Source organism: Peromyscus eremicus, chromosome 8a, assembly GCF_949786415.1.
Source record: "Peromyscus eremicus chromosome 8a, PerEre_H2_v1, whole genome shotgun sequence".
Lineage (NCBI taxonomy): Eukaryota > Metazoa > Chordata > Mammalia > Rodentia > Cricetidae > Peromyscus > Peromyscus eremicus.
The window spans coordinates 5451828-5473855 of NC_081423.1; the positions used below are offsets into that span (position 1 = coordinate 5451828).

At 42.1% G+C, this 22028-nt stretch overlaps 1 protein-coding gene across 2 annotated transcripts in view; it reads left to right on the forward strand.

Annotated features, from left to right (window-relative positions):
- The window catches only part of Grin2a (glutamate ionotropic receptor NMDA type subunit 2A), a 422636-nt gene that overhangs the window by 268859 nt on the left and 131749 nt on the right, over positions 1 to 22028 (forward strand). For both annotated transcript variants that reach the window (XM_059270019.1, XM_059270020.1), the window contains exon 3: positions 18646 to 18760. In XM_059270019.1, coding sequence (XP_059126002.1) covers positions 18646 to 18760 — 115 coding nt within the window. The remainder of the gene's footprint in view (positions 1 to 18645; positions 18761 to 22028) is intronic.

Genomic DNA, 22028 nt, shown 5'->3' on the forward strand with positions numbered 1-22028 from the left:
CCTAAACTAGGAGCTAGACTGTCAGCCAGCAAGTATTGGTCATTCCCCTGTCTCCATCTCCCTACAGCGTTGGGGTGAGCTCACAGCTATGCCTAGCTTTTTATGTGATGCTGCGGATTCAAACTGATGTTCTTATGTTCCTCCAGTAAGTCCTCTTACCCACTGAGCCATGTCTCCAGCCCTTCATTTCAGCCTTTTGAGGAAGGCTGCACGTGAACTCATTGGAGATTCAGGACGCTCACCTGACAGTGGGATGAATCAGAGGTACAGGATAGTATGAAGAGAATCTGGGACCAGTAGGTGCAGCCACTCTCTAGGCATGAGGGCAGCAGCTATAACTCAGAGCACTTTCGGAACAAGCTACAGAAATGAACTCCAGCCTGCTTGTCTCTAAATTTGTTCTCTCTGCTCACAGGCTGCCGAATTCTACACACTGGGCCACAGATTGTTGTCTCTAAGAAGTTTATAATCTAGCATAAGTGATGCAGTTGTATAGACTGTGAACCAGGAAAGAATAGAGACACATTTCATGTAATATTCATTAAAGGTGTGTGTTTCATTTTCATGGATGTTCTGGCAAATGAAAATAAAGGTCTTAGGCAAGTAATTTTTTTTTCAAATCCACTCCAAGTGGTTTATTTAATTGGTGAATTTACACTTTAAACAGGAGAAGAGCAACTTGCTAGAAGTTAATGGCTGGAGGACTCACCTACTCTGAGGTCAGTAGTACTTCATAGGGAAGGTGTTATTTGAGATTGTCCTGTAGAGTGGTGACGCATAAGGATGATATAGGCAACAAAAGGAGTAAAGTCATGTGGACAGGGCTGGGGAGGGGGCTCAGTTGGTGGAGTGCTTGCCCAGCATGCACAGAGCCCTGAGTTTGATTCCCAGCACCACATACATGAGTCACAGTGGTGTGGTGTTCTGTAGTCCAATAGTCAGGAGGAAGAGGTCAGAGAATCAGAATTTCAAGGTCATCCTTGGCTACACAGTGATCTCAAGGCCAGCTAGAGATACATGATACCCTGTTACAAACCTCTCCACTCCCAACACCAAAAAGAAATGCAAGGGCCAAGTCAAGTGGAACCCCCAGAGCCATGCAGTGGAGAGTTGGTAAAGGCTCAGCAATGTCGAAAGGCAAGGATGTGGAGATGGAGCTCTCACTTCTGTTTGCTGTCCCCGCTCAGTCCCATGCCTGCTGTGGGGTGGACCAGCATGGCCCTGAGGTGAACACTGACATTGCTTTCCAGTCAAGTCAGTTCTTACTGAAGGGACCGAGGCCAACAGTGTGGTGCTGGATAAACACAGATGACCCACAGGAAGACCCTGCTTTTGCTTCTGGCTAACCGTGTGTGAGAATGAGATGCTTTGAGAACACTGAATGTAGTGTATTGCCGAGGGCTACCCCAGGAGGTGTGGGTTCACAAGAACCAAGAAAAGAAAACATTACCAGGCAAAACCCTAGGCAGAAATGGAGCTTGAAGTCAGCCTTGGGCTGAGGAAATGGATCTGCCAAAAGAGTGTGTCCTGGTTAGTTTTATTTCAACTTGACAGAAGCTAGAGACATTGGGGAAGAGGAAACTTCAGTTGAGAAAATGCCCCCACCAAGCCTATGGCCTATGGTCAAGGTGGCTCTAGGCACTACACAAAGCAGGCTGAACAAGCCACAAGGAGTGAGCCAGTAAGCAGTGTTCCTCCGAGGCTCCTGCTCCAGTTCCTTCCTCCAGGTTCCTGCCTTGACTTCCCTCAGTGCTGGGAGAGTTACAGCCATGCCTGAGAGTTGTAAGACGAAGTAAACTCTTTCTTTTCCAAGTTGTTTAGGGTCATGGTGTACTATCACAACATAAAACACTAAGACAGAATGACTGCCTTGCAAACACGAGGACCCGAGTGTGCTTCTCAGAACCCATGTGAAAAAGAAAAAGCTGGTATGTGTGCATGCACACACCCTTCCCCAGCAACACAATCAGCTTTACAAAACAAAAAATAAGCCAAAAAACAAATAACAACAAAAGACTATTGAGCTTTCATTGGACGTGAAGAGGCAGGGGATATCTGACTAGGAGTTACAAGAGGCAGGGACGGGACCGCAGCCTTGTGTGTTCAGCTGGGAGAAGGGAGCTGGGGAGAGATATGCCCCCCTGCCCACCCCCCCCCCCCCGTATCGCTGAGCTGGAGGGAAGCAAATGATTGTGTTGATAAAGGATGAGTCTAAATTGGGGCTGGTGCTGCCACATCCAAAGACTTTGCATCCCAAAAGACTATGGTTCAAATAGTCATGTCTCTACAGTTCAAATCTGCTAGGACATATTTTGTTTTAAAATGATAGAAAATGGTCTGACTAGACAGCCCAGTGGAAAAAATGCTTATCTAGCATTCATGAAGTCCTATAGTTCTTTCCAAACTATAAACTAAGTGAGCAAATAAATACATATGAAATAACATAAAATCTAAGACACACATGGCTTAGATAAGATGGGCACTGGATTCTATGTTCTGCAACAGAGGGCCCAAGATTGCTCATAGCTGGTGTGGTAGTCCAATTATCTACATTCTTTCTACCCTGTGACTCTGTTACCTTGGCCAGTGGCTTCTACTTCTTGGTCCAAAATGACTGTAGGTGCTCCGACCATCACATCTGCATTGCAACCAAAAGGAAGAGGAAGGAACAGTGGTGGGCTTACCTTCTCAGTATGAGGTACTTTCTATAACTTGTACAGTTGTACTTGTCTTCTCTCTTCCTATTGGCCAGACCATAGTTTCGAGTTCTCAGAATATAAACTTTATTATTAGATATTCTGTTTCCAGATAAAATAGGCATTTCCCTTTCTTCCCCTTTAAAAAAGTTGGTTTTCTTTTCTTTATTTTTTATTTTTATTTTTATTTTTTTACCACTAGAGATGGAATCCCCCAGTCATGCTGGACAAGCCCTCTTCCACTAAGCTGCATCTCCAGAAACCCCTTCCCCACTTTTCTATGTTTTTATTTTGAGATGGGGTCTCACTAAGTTGCCCAGGTAAGCCTTGAACTCCCTCTGTAGCCCAGGCAGACTTTGAGCTTGTGATCCTCCTGCCTCAGCCTCCTTGGTAGCTGGGATGACAGGCCTGAGCCACCATGCCCAGTTCGTAGATTTCCACTTCTGGAAGCAGAAGGGAAGGGATTGATGAGCAATCAGAAGTCCCTGGCACCCTGCATGCCTCCCCATGGTCTCTAACCCTCAAAGCATCTTCTTCCCCTATAGAAGGAGGAACCCACAGCTGGCTCTCTGCCTGAGGTAATACAGAGAAAGCATCCTGAACAGCATGCAATGCATACTGGAATCAAGTGAATTAAGTACCTCACTTTAAGCAGTTGCTCTTACTTGCATATCTGAGGAGATGGGCCAAGAACTGAGGTCTCCTGGTTTGAATGTTAGGATTCTTCTCTGCAGTAGCATGGAGGAGTACACATCTTAATTGCTCTCTGGTTTGATGAACACAAACAGAATTTTCCCCAAATAATGTAAGAAGTTTTCGATGTATCAAAGAATGAAAAGGAGACGGGAACTCTAGAGTCCCATTGGCTACGCTTTTCTTCACAGCCTTCAGGCAACCTTGTCAGATTTCCCACACTCTGTGAAGAACAGGTAGATAGTGACTGGACTTGGGCCAAAAGGAAAACAAGAAAGGACAGAGATCTGTGACTTTCTTCATTCAGTGGCTGCTCTGAACACAGGGCCATATACTGTTCCACAGTCTACACGGGACACACAGCTGTTAACAGTAGCAAGCCTTTGTATCTGTTGAACCCATGTCCCATTATGGGGTATCTAGAGATTGGAATATAAGATTATACCTTACATTGAGTGACAATTGATCCATACCTCCTTCTGTATATTTTTTCTTTTCTCTGTCTTCTCCTCTCCCTGTCCTTTTCCTTCTCCTCCTCCTTGTGGATAAAAACAAGATCCCATGCATATCTGCTTCCTCAAGATCTTGACTAGTTAGTAGAGTGCTGGTCCTGCATGCCTGAAGCCCTGGGAACGAGCTACAATACTGCACAAAACAGCTGTGGTAGCACACACCTGTAACCCCAGCACTTAAGAGGTGGAGGCAAAAGAATCAGATGTTGAAGACCAGTCTGGGGTGCAGGAGATTCTGTCCAAAAACTGAAAAGTAAAGATGTCAAGTGGTTTGGAAGCATAGGGGCGGGTGACTGAGAAAGCTGCTAACTCTCACGCTCGCTGCCCACCTCTACCGTACTCTCGATTAGAATCGTCACAGAAGCTGGTAGTGGTGGCTTCTTCCAGCTTGTTCCTAGCAGTCGAGCAAGGCATTGGAGGTAAGTAGGGGTGCATTCAGTGCTACGTTGATATGTTATTAATATCTCCCAGGCACTAGATTCTCCATTCTAGGTTCCTTGGTATATCCTACATATAAGGAACAATAGGCAGCTGGGATTAAAAAACACAAAACACTTTGTTAATGGCCGCTCAGACTTCCAGTAACTTTCAATAAGTAAACGAGATCCCAGAAACAGACAAGTGGCCTTGTATAATTTCTTTTCTGCAGCTGGTTCACTGGAAGTAAATGCTGAGTATGGGAAAGCCTCCAGACCCATGTCTTCTCATTCATTTGTTCCCTTGTTCAACAGCACGTGGATGCTCTGTCCAGGACTTGCACACTCTATCAGCAGTGTTAGATGTGGAGTGATACAAAGACAATCCCTGCTTTCTACATTTTTAAAATTCAGTGTTAGCCAAGTCTGGTGGTGCAGGATTGCAATCTCATTTAATTTGGGAAGCTAGGGCAGAAGGATTACAAATTCAAGGCCTGCCTTGGTACAGAGTGAATTCAAGTCCAGCCTGGGCAACCTAACAAGACTCTGTCTCAAAACAGAGTGAAACGGGGGCTGGGTATGTAGCTCAGGGGCAGAACACTTGCTTAGTATGTGTTTAACTCTCAGTTTCTACAAAGAAAGCAAACAACAACAACAAAAATCAATATTTTTCAGTCAGTCAAGGTATTTTTCAATTGGCCACAATAATAGAAGTTATGTTAGAGGAGTGATATTCTCTCTCTCTCTCTCTCTCTCTCTCTCTCTCTCTCTCTCTCTCTCTCTCTCTCTCTCTCTCTCTGTCTCTCTCTCTCTCTATTTAAAAGGTTCATTTATGTCACCATTTCTGAGTCTATCTCCTGTGACACTGGCCTGGACAGTGCAGAATGTGGGCTGGACTCATGGAATTCAGCCCTTACACTGGCATCTTGGCTCTGTTGTTAGGTGTTTAGAAACATCCAACAAATCTATGAGTTGAGCACAAGGGAGGAAAAATGGAAAGCCACACTACTCACAGGAGATGGGCAAGGTGAGGGAGGCGAACGGAGACATCTGAGGGCGAGGCAGACACAGGAAAAGGTAGAAAGGGGTTTGCTTTAGAGGACTGAGGGGTCCTTCCTTCATGAGGGCACAGAGTCAGGTTTGTTTTTGCAGTGCTGGAGATCAACTCTAGACTCCAGTGTCCCTGTTTGGCCAGAGCTCCCCCCAGAGCTAACAGTGAATGCTAAACCAGGAAGCTCTGAACAGACACCAGTGTGAAAGAGATTTCAGATCACCAGGAAAGAGTGAGAGAGAGTGAGTGAGAGCGGAGAGCATAATGTTGGCTAGGTAGGAGGGCAGGAAGCATCGTAGAGGAGTTGGGGGAGGAAATTTAACAAAGAACCCAAATCTTCTAGAAATGAGCTGGAAAACATGAACAGATTAAAGAAAAACAATGACTCTGACTCCCAAAACATGTAAATAAAGTGAAAAATGGAAAACCTGTGACACCCAGGTCTGCTGGAAGAGGCATTTAAGTGCAATTTAGGAAACCAGTCCTTGGAACTCGGGAAATGGCAGAGCAAATGGGAAATTAACCAAAAATTGAGAAACACTAAACGGGTTATGGTGGCATTTATGAAAGAGTAAGAGAATTAAAGTCTGAAGGGAAAGGGTGAATAATAAATATGTCTCGAGAACATTTGAAATAATCAGATTGTGGAAGTTAAAAGAGACAACTGTGAAGTAAAGAAGACAAAGTAGAAACTGGAAAGAATGAGACATTTTGTGCACACAGGCTCACAGGCTCTTACAGGACTGAGGGGCCCTGGACATGACCACACCCGGGTGCCCAAGAGAAGTATGGCTTTAAAAAGACAGAACTGCATCACAATAGGGTGTTAGGCAAGGGGACAGAGTGGGACAAAAATGACAACATGTGGGAAGTGTTCATTAACTGCTGTTTATTAGACAACAGCTGTGTACTAGGCATGTTCAGAACGTCCTGTGTGTTTTTGAGCTATGTTAGGTGATGAGGAGTTTATAAGGTTTATTCTAATTAAAGTGTTTTTAATAATATATTAGTTATACATTATAGTAAGTTTCATCATGACATTTTAATACTTGTATAAAATGTATTTTGGTTATATTCTCCCTATTATTCTCTCTTGTCCCCCTACCCCCCTACACTTTACTGACCCTTTCCTCTTCCCAATCTTTTTTTTTTTTTTTTTTTTGTGACTCAATGAGTTTAATTAGGGTTATTTGCAGGACCATGGGAACATTACCTGTTGCTATACTGAAGAAAATGTTTCCCTCTGCCAACAACCATTAATTGCCCATAGGTCCTCAGAGAAGCGGCCTCTTCGTCACTCTGTGATAGGATGTTGGTCTGGGTGATCTTGTGCAGGTGATCACGGCGGCTGAGAATTAAGGCACAGAATGGCTATGCCACACCCTAAGACAGTGTTCTGAAGCATTTCAGTCCTTCCTTCAGCTCCTACATTTGGTTTTTGTTCTCTCTTCTGGTCCCCAAGCCTTGGTGAGATGTTTCATTTAGGGGCTAAGCTTTCAACAGTCATTTACTCTCCTTTAGCAAAACTGACAGTGGAGTGTGGTGATATTTTATTTGTGCTGAAATGTGGTGATATTTTATTTGTATGTTAATAAATAAAGTTTGCCTGGAGACCAGAGGTCATAGCCAGACATAAACAAAAGTCAGGCGGTGGTAGCACACACCCTTAATCCGATCACATGGCAGGCAGAGTCTCAGTGTGTTCAAGGACACAGCCAAATGTGGTGACACACACCTTTAATCCCAGTACCAACCATAGAGACCTGAAGGTCTATACAGATGGACAGTGCAAAGGAAGTGAGGTGGCTGGGCTAAGAGCCAATGAGAAGGCAGAACAGCAAGGCAATAAAAGTGCAGGTTAGACAGGAAGAAGCTGGTTCTCTTGGGAGGCTATGGTGGCGTGGTGAGCTAACCTTGGCTGGTGGCTATTCCTATTTCTCTGATCTCTAAGGCTTTCACACCTATGTTTGGCTCTGTGTTTCTTATTTAATAAGACTGTTTAGAAATTCGTCTACAGTGGAGGAGGTGGAAGAGGCTCAGAGCATGTAAGCTGCCCCCCCCCCCCAGGGACCCATCAGGAAGCATCAGGGGCATCTCATTCTTTAACACCATGAAACTTCAACCACATAGAAACCCTGATTCTGTTTGTGTTCTTAGAATGGTTATCAGTACTAGATTTCTGCGAGGTGCTATGTTCAGGTTACATTATGCAAGCAAAAAGGGGCCTTGCTTATTAGAAAACAAAGCAAAATTACCAAAACCCAAAGAGAGCTTAAGCCAACTGTCCAACAGAAATAGAACAGCTAGCTTTTTTTATGTGAGTTCTGGGGGATCAAGCTCATCTTTCATGTGTGTGCACCCATCCATGGAGCTATGTTTCTAAACCCTCATGTGATCTTATCACTTCATTTTAAAGAAAACATTTTTGAGATCCAGGGTGTGGGACTGCAGAGATGGCTCAGTAGTTAAGAGGACTCAGGTTCAGTTCTTAGCACCCATGTGATGCAGGCCACAGCAGCCTATAGCTCCAGCTCCAGAGGATCTGATACCCTTTTCTGGCCTCCCTAGGTACATGAACAAATGAAGACAAACCCACACACAGACACATGTAATTCAGCAACAGAGGTACATGAACAAATGAAGACAAATGCACACATAGACACATGTAATTCAACAACAGCATAATGTTGAATAGTATTGAAATATTTATTCAACATATATATTGAAAAAATAAAATACAGGGTTTTCATTAGACCTATGGCATGTCTTAATCCAGACCACCCACATAGCAAGTGCCCCATGACCCCTTGTGACTCATGCTTCCATAATAGACACTGCTGGTCTAGAGTGAACTTGGAATTTCTGGTCCAGTTTCACTCCATTTGTGAAATAGGAAGATGGACTCCCTGTTCTCCCTTTGGGCCTTGGCCATTCACAGAACAGAAGATTCAAGCAGCGGAGAAAGGGCCATTCAACACAGGCAGCAGCCTTACATCTCCAAGGCCATAGCTACTACAGGAAGCTTGTCTGTACATGTGCCTCAAGTAGTATATATTTGTTTGGATTAGTGCTATGTAGACCACTTTACCATCACTGAATAATGAGAAGACAGAGGCAAACCTTTGCAGAGCACCAGGTCTCACCACCTTGTGCATTTTGCTAGAATATTTTCTTGTATTTATTGTTCCTGATGGAAATATTGAAGATGTAATTTGAAGCTTAGCAGCCACCAGGGTTTCTGGTATGTTTATCTGATTGCTAAAGGTGTGTAATCAATTTTGATAAGCAAGACAGTGATACGATTTTACTGTTTAATACAAGTGCTCAGCAGGTAATAATGGGGACAAAGCAAAGTGGTATATAATAGTATCTCCTTAGGTAAAGAATTTTGCCCTAGTGTAAGTTTAAGTGGGAAGAAAGCCTAAGGAAACATGGACTGTCTTGCTAGAAACTGGATGGAGGAATTGAAGGGAATAGGCACTTGCTCCCTGCCAACTTCATAATAAAATTGGTGTTCAGCAGAAATTTCTGTTAGAGCTTTTTTCCTCTCCCAAAGGACTAAAGACAGGAGCTAGACAGAAAGAGATGGCACTAACATTTAGTACATGGAGTCACTACTCTAGAATACTGAATTTTAAGGGAACGCAGTAAAAATCAGGACATGAGGATTTCTGTATAGTTGCTTTCATATAATCTGAAGCTGATTTGTCAAATCTGAATAATCACGCTCCTAACTGCACCTTGTTTAATTAGGAGATGGAGGGAAAGGAACGGTGCCTAAGGAATCAAGATGAGAAATTAAAGAAGGTTTGAGCAAATTCAACAGATAAATCCAAAAAAGGATGGTGACCCATGCTGGCCTCTTGCTTAAAATGATGAGCGTGATACTCAGGTCACATAATGTCACTTGCAAATGCTTCTCCTGTGGGCCACCTGCCTATGCCCAAACTGAAGTCTTTATTCCCTGACCCACTGTGTTAGTTAGTTTTCCTTCAATCAACCCATAAAGAAGAAACATTTCTTTGTTCTCAAGTTGGGAGTCTATGATTGGGAAGTTAAGTTTTAGGGCCAGAGTGGAGCAACATGTCACGGCAGGAGTCCATGGAAGAGAAAACTGCTCACCTCTTGCTAAAGAGATGAAAGAATGGAAGTGACAAGGATATCCACTGTCCTCTTAAGGGCAGCATCCCATTACCTCCCGACTTCTCAATAGGCACCACTCTCAAAGCTTCTACCTCCTCCAACTGTAGCACCCTGGGGGTCAGTCTTTTAGCATGTAAGTCTTTGTGGGAGACAGTCAAGATTCAACTTGGAGCACTTACCTTTCTAAACAGAAAATAAGCAGGATATTTCCAAACCTCTTGATAATTTGTACAGACATTTAGGTTATGACCTAGACCTCGTCTAAGCTCCATTAATCCAAAAATGTTGGATTATTGAAATTTGGCATGACAGTGCACTGGGTTCATTGAGAGATACCTCTATGAACTGGTCCTCCTACCTGTGAGTTTGGGATGTGAGGCACAGAAAGTTCCTAGGTGGCTATTTGTTTTGTGTTTGTTTGTTTGTTGTTGTTTTAATGGTTTGGCTCATCTTTACAGCAGTTACACAGCATTCAACACATGTTCTGTTGTAGCGACTAGCCTGTTGGTGCAATCACTTTACCCCACACACTGTTTCCTTTGCCCTCATTCTTGCCTTGATTACTACCTGGTCCCCTCTGTTTTTTTGGTGCCTTGAGAACTTGCTCTTCCTGCCTCTACCCCAATAAACAGGATGAGTACAATCCCCTCAGTACAGCTGATGAAACATTTCCTTCTGTCTCCAGCTTCTCTTCTCAAGCCACTTCCCTCCTCCCATACCGCATCTCCCAATCCTCTGACCAGATTCTAACTCTGATCAAACTCATTATGAAGATTCATCTCTCTCCCTTTGACTATGCAATTTTCCCACGCAAACTGTTGTTGCTATCCCCTACCGTCTGTCTGTCTGTCTGACCCTTGATCTTTTCTGCACATGACCCAAACATGTTCTACTTTGTCTCCTGATTCTAGCCCTGGAGTTACAATAGAACTTAACACAGCTTACCTTATGCACATTATCAGCTTAATGGGTAAACATTGTTCATTTTATATTCACCGTTCTTTATTGTTATTGTTATTTTTTTGTGACTTTCTCCCCAATCTTGAAAACTGTATGGTTGTTTTTGTACTACTTTCTTAGCAGATTTCATGATACAGAGCATGCTTGATATGTAGTAGGTCCTCAGATGTGTCTATTGGATGGAATAATGGATATATTAATGAATTATTAGTGGGCTTATGGATAGATAATCTATAGATGTGTAGCAGATGGATGGACAAATAGATGGATAAGTGTATTGATGGGCTTATGGATGTGTGGGTAAATGTATTTGTGGGTGATGAATGCAACTATGTATAGTAAAGTGTATTGATGGATGGATAGATGGCACATCTTATGATGATATGTCAATAAACTTAACTATCAAGTATCAACTGGGTGCCTTCTGTGTGCTAGGCAATTTGATAGGACCAAAAATAATTATGAGAAATGAAACCAAAACTTCAGCTTGGAAGATAAAAAGCAGCTTAATTTAGCTCCCAATTAGTTACTTTGAAAGCCTACTGACAATGAGAAATTTAATGAAAGTCCAGTGTCCCTCTAATTCATCAGTCTACGCAAAATCTTTTCATGAGTCCTATGCACACAGGGTGTGAGATGGAATGTGAGATGGAATGTTCCCTAGATGTTCCTATGTGGCTCTATTTAGCTCATCATGTACCAGCCAAGAGCCATCAATGGGAAGGAGCAAGAGCAAACAAGTCTCCACTGCCTAAACAACGAATGGTGTTCAATCCATGAACAAAAGTATTGGCATTCCCTCTAATGTAGAGGCTTGTCTGTTCTGCCAATGGCAAACCTGAATGCTTCTCTACTTACAACCTTCTTTTCACAGTTTCCCATGACTTCTGAACAAACTCCCAGTGCTTTAGTACGCCGTACAAGGGCCCCCATGAGCTACTGTTAGAGTCCTTCAGACTTAGCTCCTTAAGAAGCTGCTTTCTGCTTCTTCTGGTATATCATGATCTCAGCTGGTAACTCCTCTGACCAGAATGCTTCTTCCTACTTCTCCCTTTTTCTTCAGTATCCCCCAAAAGGGCTCCCCAGACATCCATGTGTAGCTGAAGTTTTCCTGGTCCTGTCCGGCTCCTGCAGCCCTGTGGTCCTACAGCCGCTCAGACCCAAATAAACACATACAGGCTTATATTGTTTTTAAACTATGGCCATGGCAGGCTTCTTGTTATCTAGTTCTTATATCTTTTTTTTTGTTTGTTTTTCAAGACAGGGTTTCTATGTGTAGTTTTGGAGCCTGTCCTGGATCTCACTCTGTAGACCAGGCTGGTCTTGAACTCACAGAGATCCGCCCTGCCTCCTGAGTGCTGGGATTAAAGGTATGTGCTACTGCCTCCTGGCTAGTACTTATATCTTAAATTAACCCATTTCTATAAATCTATACCTTGCCACATTGCTTATGGCTTACTGGTATTTTACATCTTGTTTCTCCTGGTGGCAGCTGTCAGCGTCTCCTTTGCTCTGCCCTTCTCCTCTTTCTCTCTAGTTAGAATGTCCTGCCTAACCCTATTCTGCCTCATCATTGGCCAAACAACTTTATTTATCAACCAATCAGAGCAACGTATTTTCACATCATACAAAAAGATACTCCTATCATTTCTTCTTTTCTTTCTACTTAAAAGGAAGGTTTTTTAACTTCAACATAGAAAAATTACATATAATAAAACAGATATCAAGCAAGAATTATAGTTATAATATCTAGTCTATTTGTATTTTCCAAAATAAAAAAAATATTCTATATATCTTATATTTGCGAGTCTAAGGTTTCATATCTACGTTATCTCTTACCATAGCCAAGGAAACCATAATTATAACTATCTAGTCTTCAACTACATCAAAGACCTGAGAAGGATATAATATTACCTAAGTAAACAGGAAGTACACTGTAAGTAAATTCTAAAAATCTGGAATGACAGAGACAGCTGGCTGCCTGGACAGTCACCTAAAGTTCTTCTGCAATGTTGGGGCATCCATCTTCGGCCCATAGGCCTAGTCTCTCAGTCATTTCTCTCTGAGTCCTGTAGAATGTCTGGCAGTTCCTTCTGCAAAACAGAAACCTGAAGGACCATCTCGCCTTGCAAAGTTCAGTGGTCACCTTCCTATGGGTCTTGCATGTCCAGTCGATACAACATTTTGTCAAGCAGTCCAGGCAAGAACAATTTCTTGCCCAAATGGCTTTCATCTAGAAGCCCCTCATCAACTTTTGCAACTTTCTCATTTTCCAGCTGTCATTCTGTCATTGCTGTGCCTATGTCTATGAATTGTGAGAATGGTTGGCCAGAGGGTAGAGAGGCACTGTACCTTTAATTCTGCATCTATCAGACTCACTATAAGGCTTGACATATAAGAGACCTGTAATAAACAGTTGCAGAGTCAAAAATATCTTTCTAGGTCTGGTTAGGTGATTTAGTTGGTAAAGGGCTTGTCTGACAAAGACAAGCATCTGAGTTTGACCCTCAGAACCCATGTAAAAGTGCCAGGCATTATGGAGCACCTGAAATCCCAGCACTGGGGAGGCAGAGACAAGTGGATTCTTGGGGCTTGCTCATCAGCCAGCCCAGCCTATTTGACAAGCCACTGAGAGACCCTGTCTCAGAACACAAGGTGGGTGGCATTCCTGAGGAATGACATCAAGGTTGTTCTCTGGCCCCCACCTATATGTGCACAAGCATCCATGCACACATATACATATGCCTCCTTGCATACGTACCCAAGGAAGATGTCTTTCTAGCAATCTATCGTAGACACTACAATGCCTCAAGTAGAATAGTGATTGCTCAGCTTTGTTTTCGCACAGTGTTTCTGTTGAAGTGCTTGATTACAAACAATTTGAAGACTAAAAGGGAACAAAGGAAATGGGAAGTACCTGCAACCCTTTGGTGCACAGGCAGGTTCTCTACTTAACCCTCTCCTGCTCCTTGAACATTTAATGCTGAGTGTTTTTTCTAAATCATTAGCTTGTTGCTGAGAACATGATATTTAACAATAATTATTATTTTAATTTATGGGTGTGTGTATGTGTGTCTATGCCACCTGCCTCTGGGGGCCCTCGGAGGCCAGAAGAGGGTGTGTGATGCCCTGGAGCTGGAGTTACAGGCAGTTGTGAGTCACCTGACGTGGGTGCTAGGAACCAAACTTGAGTCTTCTGGAAGAGCATTGAGAGCTCCTAACTACTGAGTTATCCGGCCCTAAGTAGTGTAGATGTGTAGCTGGAGAATTTCTCTCCAGCTCCTGCCACCAAGTCCTGCCAGTCCCAGAGCCCACTTATAAAATAAACACACAGACTCTTACATTATTTAAACTGCTTGGCCATTAGCTCAGGCCTGTCATTGTCTAGCTCTTACTCTTATATTTAGCCCATTTCTATTAAACTTTACTTTGCCACATGGCTCATTTTCCTTGTCCTGGCGGCAGCTCCAGGCAGTCTCTCCCTTCCCTTCCTGTTCCCTCAATTCTCTTCTCTGTTAGTCCCGCCTATACTTCCTGTCTGGCTATTGGCCAATCAGAGTTTATTTACATATAGTGATATCCACAGCACTTCCCCTTTTCTTCTTTTTTTTTAAAAAGGAAGGTTTTAACTTTAACATAGTAAAATTACATATAACAAAACAATTATCAAGCAAGAATTACAGTTACAGTATTAAAGAAGAGATTCTATCTATCTTATATTTGTGAGTTTAAGGTTTTATATCTAACTTATCTTTTATTATAACTAAGAAAAATTGTAAGTATCTAGTCTTTAACCACATCAAAGACCTCAGAAGGATATAATACTGCCTGAGAAATGGGAGAAGGATGCAAGCAACTTTTGGGAGTCTTGCAGGGTAGACAGAGACAGCTGAGCCTGGACAGTCATCCAAAGTTTTCTTGTAAAGTTGGGGCATCTGTCTTCAGCCCACAGGCCTAGAGTCTCTTATTCACTTTTTTCTGTGTCTTGTAGAATGTCTGGCAGTTTTCTCTGCAAAGCAGGAACCTGAAGGACCATTTTGTCAAGCAAAGTTCAGTGGTCACCTTTTTATGGGTCCTGCATGTCCAGTTGATCAAGCAGTCCAGGCAAGAACAGTTTCTTGCCCAAATGGCTATTTTTGTCAAGGTGAAGATAAACTCCATATGGAGTGTCTTTGATGCCCATACTCCTCTCTGAAGTAAATCGGTGCTGTCAGGAGCAGACATGTCTCACTGTCCAGAAAGTCTAAATTTTTAAAACATTTTAAATGCCATATTCTGTAGGTCTTTGAAGTGTTTGAAGACTACCTATCTATCTGAAATATATCTATGTATACCTAGAAGACTTAACTAACATGGCTACAAATATGATTATCATAGATGACTAACTATTAATCTATTTTTTAATTATCCATTACAATTTTAAATGAGTTACATAAACATAATACCTCAAACAAGAATAGAAATATATATACAGTATAACAAAATTAAGTTTAAATTTGTATCAATAAACTAAAATCTATAGCAATGTAAAACATTTTAAACAAGTTGTTACTCTTTAAAAGTAGGTTCATTAATCTACCCTTTCATCCTATCATATCTAAACTATCCCCTTTTTTTTTCTTTAGAAAGAGATTGTATTTATAATCAACCTGTTTTAAATAAAAATATTGGTTTTTCTCTGTCCCACACCAGAGGGCTCTTCTGATTTGGGACATAAGAATCTCTTAACCATTTTTTTTTAAGCAATATGTCTGGGTTTAGAGGGGGAGTGAGCCAATTCCATCTCTAAAGCCAGCTTGGTATATTTGGGAATTTGGGCGTAGCTTGTCTTACTACTTCCTGCTGGAGGGGGGCGCTGTATCTTATGGGGACACAAAGAAAATTTTAGGATTATGGAGTAGTCCATGAGGGTGTATCATCTGAGCCAGTTGCCTGAAACCGTTTTGGGTGTTGGATCATCTGGGCCATGGTGTCATTGGAGACCTTTTAGGCGGTCTTGGCTGGTCAAACCTGATGTATCTTAATCTGGAACAAATCCATAGCCTCTGGCTTTCTGTGGAAACAAAAGCAGAGACTCTTTTCCAAAGCAACATATCCTTATATCCAAATTTTGAAGTCAAGGTACCTTTAAAATTTACATTTTGGCATAACTCAACAGCTTTTACAATCAAATGTTTTTCTTCAGTTACAAATATCAAAGACAACATAATCCAGATTCTCTGTGTGATAGCCATTCTTTACATGGCTTATTACCTTTAATGTTTCTTTAAAGACTTTATTTTTAAAAACTATCTATTTGTTTATATAACTGTATATATTTCTTTTTTTTCTCTTTTAAGCCTACGTACATTTTACACACATTGTGAACTATTCCATCTGAATCAGTCTTATTGTGAACCTATTGATTTAAACTGCAGCATTTTAAGACTGAAACAGCCCTGTGGCTGTTGGCTCCGCCCACTTTAGTTTCCCAACATGGTGGTGGTCCGTTTTCCGCCAGCTCTGGGAGCTGTAACTCTCAGAAATAGTGGGTCTACACTTTTATCAAAGTAGCGTGTAGCCCAGAAACCTCTTTTTTTTTTTTTTTAATATATACTAGTAAAGACTAAATCTACCACACAGCGTAATGTGCTGCTGGCAGACACCTTATTCCTGCCATACTGCCGGTCAAACGCACAGGCCAGGAACCCGCCAGTAGTTCAAACCAGCGTTTTGCGGCATCTAGCTGCCATATGAGACATGAAGCAGGAACCTGGTTTTGCCTCTGTTTAGAATTGGTTATCAAATATTCTCAGGTTTAAGGTGGAAACTTGAGCCGTTGGTCGCCATTTGTAGCTGGAGAATTTCTCTCCAGCTCCTGCCACCAAGTCCCACCAGTCCCAGAGCCCACTTATAAAATAAACACACAGACTCTTACATTATTTAAACTGCTTGGCCATTAGCTCAGGCCTGTCATTGTCTAGCTCTCACTCTTATATTTAGCCCATTTCTGTTAAACTTTACTTTGTCACATGGCTCATGGCTTACCAGTACTTTACATTTTCCTTGTCCTGGCAGCAGCTCCAGGCAGTCTCTCCCTTCCCTTCCTGTTCCCTCAATTCTCTTCTCTGTTAGTCCCACCTATACTTCCTGTCTGGCTATTGGTCAATCAGAGTTTATTTACATATAGCGATATCCACAGCATAGATGGCCCATGGGATGGATATGCAGCATGGTTCCTCACCATTTCCCTTGTTTTTTTCAACTTGTTTGTGGAGATTTGGTCTCTCCTATGTGGTCACTTCTGCACTATAGAAGGTTAAAGGTGGACATGTGACCCACTAGGCCAGTCTCTTATTTTGAGACTTTGTAGTTTCTTTCTCCTCCTTAAATAGTTATACTTCTTTATCTGCTTTTGATGAGGTGAATATAAAGCCAGAGAATGCTTTCATGCCTTCTCTTTCTGATGAAGTTTTCAAATGTCTCAGTCTATCATACTATTTTTATGGACTATCTGTGAAGGATCAACAGCCATGTTTTCTTAAACTGTTTTTCCTGTTTTATTGTGTGCATTTGTGGACACACATATGTCATAGTTTGTAGAGGTCAGAGGACAACTTTCAGGTGTTGGTTCTTTTCTTCCATTACATGAGTTCCACTCCAGGTTTGGTGGCAAGTCTCTTTGCCTGCTGAGGCATACTGCTGGCCCTTAGACATATTTAACATCACACCTATCTCAAGATTCGTGGAGATATTGAACCCCTGGGGCACCTTTTCATCTTAGTTCTGGTGGATGAACTGTGCTGGGTATGCCCATTGGAGTCCAATTGATCACATGCAAGAGAATTTGGAGGATCAGAGTAGAGAGGGAACAAGAATCATTAAGCAGACAGAAGTCCCCAGGTCAGAGTTGGTTTTGTGGATAGGGCACAGGCCCTTGATGACTTGCTGCTTCGTCCTCTTTTTTTCTTTCCTATAATATACCTCTCTTTCTCTCTCGCTCTTTTTAAAAAGTGTGTGTGTGTGTGTGTGTGTGTGTGTGTGTGTGTGTGTGTGTAAGCCAAAGAATGACACTGGGTATCTTCCTCAGTTACTCTCCATGTTTGTTTATTTTTTTGAGACAGAATCTCTCATTGAACCTGGAGATCATAGTTCAGCCAGATTGCCTGGCCAGCAAGCCCCAGGAGCCATCCTGTGTCTGCTGCTGCACTGGGATTACAGGCATGTGTGCCCATACACAGACTTTTCACAGGGTGCAGGGGATCTGAACTCAGGTCCTAATGTTCATAGCAAACGCTTTGCCAACTGAGTCATTTCCTCAGCCCCATATCCCCTTTCTTGTAGCATGTCAGAGATTTGCAGTTAATCAGCTAATATTTGTCCTCTCCCTTAGACTATAAACCTCATGAGAGCAGGGATCACATCTGTTTCCTTTTTTATCTCCACCCAACTAGCTAAGCCCTGACAGGTAGCAAATAAATATTAGCTGAATGAGTAATAAACAGATGGGATACCATTGCTTTGAATCGAAATCTGTGTGGTTTATGAGGAAGCAATTCCCTCCTGGGGAACCTATGGAAAAATAATAGAATACACAGGGCTAGAGAGAGGGCTCAGACGTTAAAAGTGTTTGATGTTCCTGCTGAAGACCTGAATCCAGTTCCCACAATACATGATCTCATCACTACCTGCAATTCCTGCTCTGTGGGACCCAATGCCCTTTTTCCTTCTAGCTTCTACAGTCACCCATATGTGTGTGGGCATCCATACTTACACACACACACACACACACACACACACACACACACACACACACACACACACAAAGAGAGACAGAGGAGAGAGGGAGAGAGTTGGAGGGGAGAGAATAATATGTGTTCAGATTCTCACATAAGAAGATCATGTGAGCCCAGGCCAATGATTTAATAGTCAAAAGTGTTAAACAGTTGACTATTAATGCCTAGATACAGGACTAGGATTCTGAGAATGAGTCCAGGCTGGTGGACCGGACTCTGTGTAGTTGGCAGTGCCCCCCATAGGTCCTGACAGGTTCACAGCTGGAGGCTCTGTATGATGGTAAGCAATGGCTGTGCACATTCATGCCTTAATACTATGCTGATGGCGGCACTCACTCATTTGTTGGATGCTCCTTTAAGTCTTCCCTAAAACGTGTCTTTCTCTCTTCCTCCATCTAGATTTATGGTCAATGTGACATGGGATGGCAAAGACTTGTCCTTCACTGAAGAAGGCTATCAGGTGCACCCCAGACTTGTGGTGATTGTGCTGAACAAGGACCGAGAGTGGGAAAAGGTAAGTGTGTGCAGAACGCAGGGGTAGAGGGAGAGCACCTCCTCCCAGAGCTCAGCCTGTGCAGTGGTTCTGAACTCCCTTCAGAAGCCCAGGCTAGCCTTTCTGAGAACCAGGCAGGTGCAAATGTATAGGAATGCACTTACAGTCATGTGCTGTTCTCAGGTCCCGGCAGGCATAGTTCTGGACAGATTTAGGACAATTTAAAGATGGTTAAGCTCCAGTTACAGAAAAGCAGTACCAAATGTCCACTGTAGCAAAGATCACATTGATTTCTTGACTCTTCTAAGCATGTACCATGTTCACCAATTGCCATTTTGTGAACACCCTGTATTTTCATAAACTTAGTTTACTCTAAGTAAACTAGTTTTCAAAACTTCAGTGTATCCCTTCTACGGCTTTCTGTAAACCATATTGAGGAGATGGAGCATATAAGTCTTACAAAGCACTTATCAAAGCACTGTATATTAACGCTGAAAAGTCAGAACATAAAGAAAAAAAACCACGCCGTATACTGCACAGCCTGTGTCACAGAAGAGAGGCCTGATAGAATTCACTGAGCTCTCAGATACACAATGATACCTGTCCCCGTGGCACACCTTCCTCCACACCCCAACCACCAAGTCAGTCCCCACACTATTTCACAAGGAGTGCAATAAAAGGTCAAGGCCCAGGACATGTCAGGTAAGCGGAGGCAGGGAAAGTGTACCGGCCAGAGGAGGGAGCAGGGTCCCATGAGATACTGTCTTCTGAACATGGATCATGGCTGTTACACACATGAAAGGGGGGGAGCAGGGTCCCATGACATGCTGTCTTCTGAACATGGATCATGGCTGTTACACACATGAAGAGGGGGGAGCAGGGTCCCGTGAGATGCTGTCTTCTGAACATGGATCATGGCTGTTACACACATGAAGGGGGCGGGGAGCAGGGTCCCGTGAGATGCTGTCTTCTGAACATGGATCATGGCTGTTACACACATGAAGGGGGGGAGCAGGGTCCCGTGACATGCTGTCTTCTGAACATGGATCATGTTGCCTCCGTGAACTCAGAGCAGCCGTGGTCGCCTGCACAAGCTCTGTAGAAGATCAAGCCAGTTAAAAGTCCAGCATGGATGTGGGAGAGAATCTGAGGCCCTACACCTAGTTGAGGAGATCTTCGCATTGAGGAGTGCTAGGAAGGGAGAGTCACTTTTCTTTTGGAATGTGGTCACTAGTAGCTTGCCCATGCCCCAGTGGACCCATGCATACATAGGCAGCATTAACTGGTCTTAGTGAGCTACAAATAAAAATAAAATTAAAAAAAGACCAAAGTATAAATTGGTATTGTTGACTAGTATTTGACAAAATATGCCTTATCTAAATGATATTGGCATCTTAAAATTTATCTTTGCTTTGCACATCAAATGGAAGGGTGAGAGGCCCAAGAGAGGAGGAAGGTCCAGGGCAGGGACCAGGAGAAAACACTATAAACAGGAGCAGAGCCTTTGCAGGCTCAGCGACAGACCCCTAAAGGGTGACAAGGCAGCTACATTCACCAGCTAAAAATTATGTGTTCCTTCAAGAACATGTGCAAAATTCACTGAGGTAGACTGTATTTTGGAATACAAAATGAATCTCATATTTGGAAAAACGGAAATGGTACAGAATGAACCCTCTAATAACAGCAATATTCAAATAAAATTCAGCAGTAAAGATATATCCAGAAAATGCATGTTTGGAAATTATGACACACTTCTACTTAAATGTTAGGTCAAAAGAGAAATAAAAGAGATGTTAGAAAATATTTCGAAAAGAATGGTAGTGAAAACACATGTATCAAAACTGGAAGGGTAAAGCTGAGTATGTGTTAGGAGGGAAATTGATGGCTGCAATTCGTTATAATTAGAGGGAATGTGTGGAGCTGGGGCAATGGGTCAGCAGTTGAAAGTACTTGTTGCTCTTCCTGAGGACTAGAGTCCAGCACTCATGGTTGGTGGCTTGTACCTGTTTGCAGCTCCAGCTCCTGCCTATCTAGTGCTGTTCTACTGGCTTCCTTGGGTATCCACTCACACACAGCATACATTCACACAGACACAAATACATGCACATAAATAAAAATAAAATAGATCTTTTTAAAAAGCCAAGTTGTAAAGTCCATAATTTTTCCTTGAAAAAAGAGAGATCTGGTGACATAGCTCTATAATTTCATCACTGGGGACTGAGCCAGAAGGCTTGCAAATCACAACCGTATCCGACTGCACAGCGAGACCCTGACTTTGTCTCTCTGTATCTTTTTCTATCTCACAGCACATGGAAAACTAGAAAAAGAACCTGAATGACACAGAAGGAAAAATAATAGATACAAGATTAAAAGTCAGCAATTTAGAACACAACCTTTAGGAAAACATTAATAAAGGGAAACATAAATAATTAATAGTAAAACAGAAAGGTGACACTACTACAGACATACTGGTTCAAAGTAATAAAGAAGAATATCACATAAAATTCATGCCAACCAATTTGACAGTTGTTAAATTATTAGACTGGGAAACTACTTCAGAGAAACATGATTTTCTCGAACTGACATGGGAAGAAGTCATCTGAATATATTTGCTAGGAAGTTGAATATATAACAGAAAAACTTCCCCTATTTTGGTGGGAAAAAGTAATTTATTTGCATTGCTCTCATTTTCTACTGTGGTGTTAGGACGACAATCTTCATGTCCAAATGGCTTCACTGTGAATTCAATCAAATGTTTAAAAAATCAGTGAGAGCAATCAATGTACCCAGGTTTTCACCATCTTCCTAATGTTGCCTGAAAAGATAATGCATCACAGAAAAGAGGCGTTTATTTTAGGATGCAATATTGGCTTCACATTCAAAAACTAAATTGATGTAATTTACCATATTAACTGAATAAAGGGGGAAATTATATAGTTATTTCAACAGATGCAGAAAACACATTTGACAAAATTCACTATCCATCTTGATAAGAAGGCCAATTAATTCCTTAATCTGATGAGGGCTGTCTATGGAAATCCTATAGCTAGTATCTTTTTAAATACAATATTCTTTTCATTCTTTTAGAATTTTATACATGTATAGAGTGAATTTTAATTATATTCACCCCAACCCCTACAGATACTTCTAGGTCTTACTACATGTCTCTGTCTCAACTTCATGTCCTGTTTTAAACTTTATTTATTTTTAATTTTAATCCTTATCACCTATTGAACCTAATTACTCCTGCTCTTATACACATTCATGGGACTACACCCCCAAAGAAAAC